This window comes from Varanus komodoensis, unplaced genomic scaffold (genome assembly GCF_004798865.1).
Source record: "Varanus komodoensis strain SLA01 unplaced genomic scaffold, ASM479886v1 scaffold49, whole genome shotgun sequence".
Classification (NCBI taxonomy): Eukaryota; Metazoa; Chordata; class Lepidosauria; order Squamata; family Varanidae; genus Varanus; species Varanus komodoensis.
This window is the reverse complement of record NW_025336072.1, coordinates 2,361,133-2,367,359: the sequence shown is the minus strand read 5'-3', so window position 1 is coordinate 2,367,359 and position 6,227 is coordinate 2,361,133. Positions and strand designations below refer to the sequence as shown.

Below are 6,227 nucleotides of genomic sequence, written 5' to 3'. Positions count from 1 at the left end.
TATAAGTGAAGTACTAACAACAAGAACAAGGGATACAACTTGATAAGAGAAAAAAGGCAAGGATTTTCGAACGAGGTAAGTAATAAATCCTAGCAAGAGCGAAGCGGCACTAGGCACAGCGAAACGGCGGTCGCAAAGACTGGAAAATGGCGGTCACTCTGCTCCTTATATACTGCTAGGGGGGAGGGGGAGCAGAGTCACCGCCGAAAAGGAAACCGTTAGCTATCAATCTTCTGGCCAAAGGCACTGCGCAGGCACAGAACCCATATGTGTGATGCACAGAGGCCACGACGAAGAACAGAGAACTTGCTGGATGCTCACCCAGTGTGGATCAAATATTTTTCTTTGAGCAAAAGTCATGAAAGTATTCTACTTGGCATTGTAAGAATGCCTCATGTTTGGCTGCCATGTTGCACCCAGGACCAACTGGATTTTAGAAGGGTGGAGAGCTTCCCAATCTATCAACCAATTTTCCATACTGTCAGCTGGACAGTTCCAACATCCAGATGCAAGATCATCCCCCGGTCCCAAGAGATGGCATCTGGTCTTGTCAAGAGGCAGATAAAGCTGCAATTTGACAGGCAGAGGAGATGGGCAAACCATGCCTCTTGGGGCATCACGGAATCACAAGGACACAAGAGGTGTTCTCTCTCCAGATCTTTTGCTGGCAGCTTTGTGATCAAAGGGAACGGTGGGAACAGTTATAAGTAGAATAAGATCTCTTCCCATCAGAAAAGGAACATGTCTCTCAATGAACCTGGACTGATCCCAGCACAGCAACAGAATGACTCGCATGCCACATTGGCCAACATTGCAAAAAAGTCCACAGAAGGGGTTCCCCAGATTTGGAAGAGCAGTCTCAAGATGTCTGGATGCAGCTCCCATTCATGGGTCCTTGTGGATCACCTGTTTAAGTCATCTGCTGTGACGTTCTCAATCCCAGCTAGATGAATTGCCACAATGGTGATGTTCCATTCCAGACACCAGCCCCAAATGTGGTGAGAAAGGGTTGAGAGAGACTGAAAGATGCAGACTGCATGACACTTTGCTTGTTCTGGTAGAACAGCACCACAGTTTTGCCCAAGGAGAGGAGCTAGAAGGCAATCAAAACATTCTAGACCATGAGGAGCTCGAGGCAGTTGATTTGATTTGAACGATCCCAATCAGTCCAGAAGCAGTGAGTCTGGCAGCCAATACAGTCTGTCCCCCTCCCATCCCTGGAGCAACATATCCAGGGATCCACTGTAAGAGTTCCCAGGGGACACAGACAATCCCAGCTGTCAAGTTGTGTTCAAGGGTCCACCAGGAGAAACTTGCTCAAACAGAATGGGGAAGCATCAACCACTTCCAGACCAAATCACAATGAGGTCAGTAGGCATGCACAAACCAGGACTGAAGTGGTTGCATCTGGAATCCTGCAAAATGGACAATTGCGATGGTCAGTTGCATGAGTCCCAGGAGCTGCTGTACCCACCATATCATAGTCTTGGGTTTGAGCTAGAGTTGTAGGGCAAAACTGACCAATGCTGCTGCTCTGTCCAGGGGAAGGTAAATCTGGGCCATTATGAAATCCAGCATTTCCCCGATGTAGAGAACCAACTGGGAGGGAAGAAGCACAGATTTCTCAGTTTTAATACACAGTCCCAGTCTCTCCACAAGTTCACATGTGACATTGATGGAATCCAGAAGCACTTCTCAGGATGGGGCTACCAGCAACCAGTTGTCCAGGTAGAAAAAGACATGGATCCCCTGCAATCAGAAGTTGGCACACACTACAGCCATAAGTACAGACTTAAATCAACAATCGGGGGCTGTAGAGAGGCCAAATGGGAGGATGCAGAACTTAAAGGTATCAGTCCTGATCTGGATACAGAGAAATTGATGGTAATACTGGTGAATGAAGACATGAAAATATGTGTGCCTCAATTGAGACAAACCAGTCCCCTTGGTGCAACAAAGGCAGACAGTTCTGAAGCGAGAACATGTGTGATTTCTTATGTGAGATAAAAAGTTAACATCCTGCAGGTCTAAAGTGGGACAGAGGCCACCATCCTTCTTGGGAACAGTGAAGTACTAGAAATAGAAACCATAATGTAGATTGGGCTGGATCACTCCCTTTGATAGTAACATGGTAACCTCTCCACCAGTTCAGGGAAGAGGTTGTGAAGCAAACAGTTCTGAGAGGTGGAAGGATGTTGAATCCTATGCAGCATCCATTCCCCACAAAGGAAAGGACCCACCAATGTGATGTTATGGCTTCCCATTCCGGAAGGAAGAAGTTCAAGAGGCCTCCAAACTATATCTGTACCAACAGAATGGGACTAGTTTGAATCAGCAGTCAGAAGCATCTCCTCTCAGTATCCAGCCATTTCTTGCTGGCTTGCTAGAAATGAGAGGTATCCCAGTGGCACTGTTGAGGTGGTTGTTGTTGACTGACTGGGTGGTGATACTGGCCTCAACTCTAAGAAGAGGATGGTTCCCACAGCCACTTATGTGGTCTTGACTATTGCAATGGTGTGAAGCTCATTCTTCTCACAGTCATTCTAGCCTTCTGGCACTGACCAGCTTCTCATTGGTCTGGGTACTACAGAGTCCCTCTCCGTCAAAAGGAAACTCTTCAATATAAGACTGTACCTCATAGGAAAGGCTTGCAAGGCATGTGTCCAAATCACCACTGTACCATCAAAGACCTAGAGTCACAGTCAACATGGTGACGAGTGGTGTTGATCTGTTTCCTGGAGAGTCTAAAGGCCTGGAACACCCTAGCCAGTTCAAGGTGCTGTTCCAGAAGGAACTCGGCTAGGGTGCCCATCTTCTCCCACAAGAAGACCTGATAACTTGTCATGATGGCCTTGTAGTCTGAAATTCAAAGACCCAGTGCCATTGCTGTGTAGACCTTCCTCATCATGACATGCAGATGGTGACCTTCCCAGTCTGCCAGGGTGGTGTGTTCCCTCTACGTATAATTCTGTGCCAATTCTACAATGATAGGCTGTGGATGGTGGGGCAGGAATGGGATGTCTCTCTCCTGAACACAGCAGAGACTTTCCAAATAGCAGAATATTGACTGAGGCTGTGTTTGGGGTCTTTTATGGTTCCTTCATGGTGTGAAGGAACATGGGGAGGAATAGAGTGGCCACCAGCATAGCATCCTCTGTACAGACAATGTCATAGACTGAATCTCCTGATGGTTCAATAATTTGTTGCATTTGCAGTTGTTGTGACATTGCCCTTCAAAGGACTGAATTGAGCGAAAAAATGAGCAAAGAGGGTAGAAAGGGAGCTGAAAGTGCTAGGATGTAGACTTGAGGCACTCAAAACAAAAAAGTACTGAGAAAAATGGTGGGAGCCCTGCCCTAATATACTAGGGGGATGGGGAGTGTGGCTCCTAACAAAACAAGCTTAGCTAAGACAACCTTCCCAACAACAGGCCATGTTCAGGTGCAGAGCCCCCATACATGTGATGCACAGAGACCACAAAAAAGAACTGAAAGTGCTGCTGTAGACTCTCCAGCATCTTCTGCAGTACAAGAAGTCAGAACTTGGCAATTTCGTACAATATTAAAATCAACTAAGGACATTAACAGAGGAAAGTATTTCATAATTACCTGCGGGTAATGTAAATGTTACAAGATCGGTTAGGAAATAGCAAGCAAAGTCTCCCTTCCTCTGATGAAGAGATGCAGCAATTTCACGTCGAATTTGTTCAGTAAGCTCTGGGCACACCATAGCTGGAATGCACTTAGCTGCATGTTGAGATACCTGTAACATGACATTTCATGGTTTTATTAGCTTAGGAAAGAAATGGGCTGCACAGACTAAACACTTGAGAAAGTGATTTTCCTAAAGACACTTTCAGTAAGTCAGCATCAGATAAGAGCCAATAGTCTACATAATTTAACATGCTGGACTTGCAGTGAGAACATCTGAACCGCAATCTTTACTAAGCCATAAATGGCGGGTGCTAGGTGATCATAGGCCATTAACAATCTTTTACCCTAACCTGCCCCATAGGATTTCTGAAGGAAAATGGGATAACTATGCATGGCATCTTGAACTCCTTAAAGAATTATGGAAGTTAACCAAACCACCAATTAGGTTGTTAGAAGGCATAAACTTCTGAGGGAAGTTCATGTTAAATTTACAAAAAGATCTGTAAAAGATCATGTCCTCAAAGCTGCACATGATAAACCATTAAAATTTGATGATCAACATGAGGTGATTGTTCTGAAACAAATACCATGGAGAATCAGAGAAGGACGGAAGAACTATCAATTTCTCACTTCTAAGTTGATAAAGAAAGGAATTATGTTTAGATGGATAACACCAGAAGGGATATTTTTTACTTGGAATTCCACAAGATTTAGACTGAATTCAATCATCAAGGCCCAAGATTTTTATGAAAAATTTAGAAGTTCATTTGAAGATGAAAAGCGGACTGAAGAAAAGGAAAGAAGGAAAAATGGCAAGGCAATGACTGTAACAACTTACCATTCAGAAGAAGGAGAAATAGCAACTACAGATCAACAAGAGGACAAACAGTCATTGGAACCAAAAGAAAAGAGAAAAGGTAGAAGCATGAAGGCTAAATATAAATAGATACATGTATACTTTATAAATACTGCTCTTAAAATGGAAGGAAGAATTGAATTATTTTCTCTGAACATAAATGGACTAAACGCACCCTCTAAGCGGAAAAGGACCTTTTCTCAACTTCAAAAATTGAAATTAGATGTAATTTGTTTACAAGAAACACATATAAAAAGACAACACCATAAACTTTTGCAATGTCCAAAACGTGGAAAGTTATTTATATCTTCCACTCATCAAAAGAAAAATGGTTTGGCTTTATATATCAAAGAAAAACTGGATCCTAAGTATATTTTAGCAGATGAAGACAGCAGAATTCTACTGGTTGAAGTGATAATAAAACATAAAAAGGTGATTTTAGTAGCAATCTATGCTCCAAACGTTCACTAAGAAGCTTTCTACCAAAAACTACATACTTTACTTTTACAAGCTGAGTACCAAACTTTGTGTTTAATGGAAGACTTCAATGAAATTGTCAACAAAAAACTACAAGAGTGACATTAATGGAAAGAAAGGAAGGAGGATACTTCCTTCTTTAATATATCAGAGGGATTTAGACTAACAGATGCCTGGAGACACAAAAATACAACCTCTGCCAAGTATACTTTTTACTCGAACAGACATAGGTCATGGTCTAGAATTGATATGATTTGGATAAGCCCAGATTTAATTCCAGATTTGTTAGAAGCTGAAATATACAAATGTCTGGGCAGATCAAAACCCTATAACCCTGACCTTGAAGGGAAAAATAAAAACACCTAGATGGACAAACAATAAATCTTTATTAAAAGATACAAATTTCAAAGAAGAAATAACAAAGGAATTAAAATTCTTTTTCCAAGAAAATAAAATTGAAGAAACCTCTACAAAATGTCTGGGATACAGCTAAAGCATATGTTAAGAGGCTTGATTATAACCTACTCAGCAAAAATAAACAAAAAGAGAAAACAAGAATGACTTAAATTGATAGATGAGTTGTCGAAGTTTGAACAGGAGCTACAGCAAGACCCATCAAAAAAAGATCTCAAAGTACAAATGAACATTCTAAAACATAAACTGAATCTCTTAGACACAAATGAATTAGCTAAACAAATGAAACTGACCAAACAGAACTTTTTTGAAAATGCTAACAAACCAGGGAGATGGTTAGCCTATAAATTAGAGAAGAAAAGAGAAAAGAGACTAATATCTAAGTTGAAAGATGGAGAAGGACAACTACAGGTACAAAGTGTGTCAGTTAAGAAAATAGTGGAAGATTTTTATACCAAGCTAAAGAAATATCAATTGAGAAGGTTTATGAATATATTCAAAAGGAAAATCTATCGGAGCTGTTGGAGAAATATCAAAAAATATTAAATGAGGAAATAACTATGACAGAAGTAATTGAGACGATTAAGAGACAAAAGAATGATAAAACCCCTGGTCCGGATGGACTACCAGCAGAGTTTTATAAAGCCTTTGAAGGAATTTTATCTACATCTCTAAAGAATATATGCAATGCTGTATTGTTAGATGCTAAAATACCAAATACCTGGACTGAGGCAAATATCACCTTAATCCCAAAAGAAGATACGGACTTGACACAGATTCAAAACTACAGACTTCTAAATGTGGATTATAAAATTTTTGCCTCTGTA

At 41.2% G+C, this 6,227-nt stretch overlaps 1 protein-coding gene across 5 annotated transcripts in view; it reads right to left on the bottom strand.

Annotated features, from left to right (window-relative positions):
* The window catches only part of ZRANB1 (zinc finger RANBP2-type containing 1), a 104,226-nt gene that overhangs the window by 38,859 nt on the left and 59,140 nt on the right, over nucleotides 1-6,227 (bottom strand). For all 5 annotated transcript variants that reach the window (XM_044445574.1, XM_044445578.1, XM_044445575.1 and 2 more), the window contains exon 4: nucleotides 3,609-3,762. In XM_044445574.1, coding sequence (XP_044301509.1) covers nucleotides 3,609-3,762 — 154 coding nt within the window. The remainder of the gene's footprint in view (nucleotides 1-3,608; nucleotides 3,763-6,227) is intronic.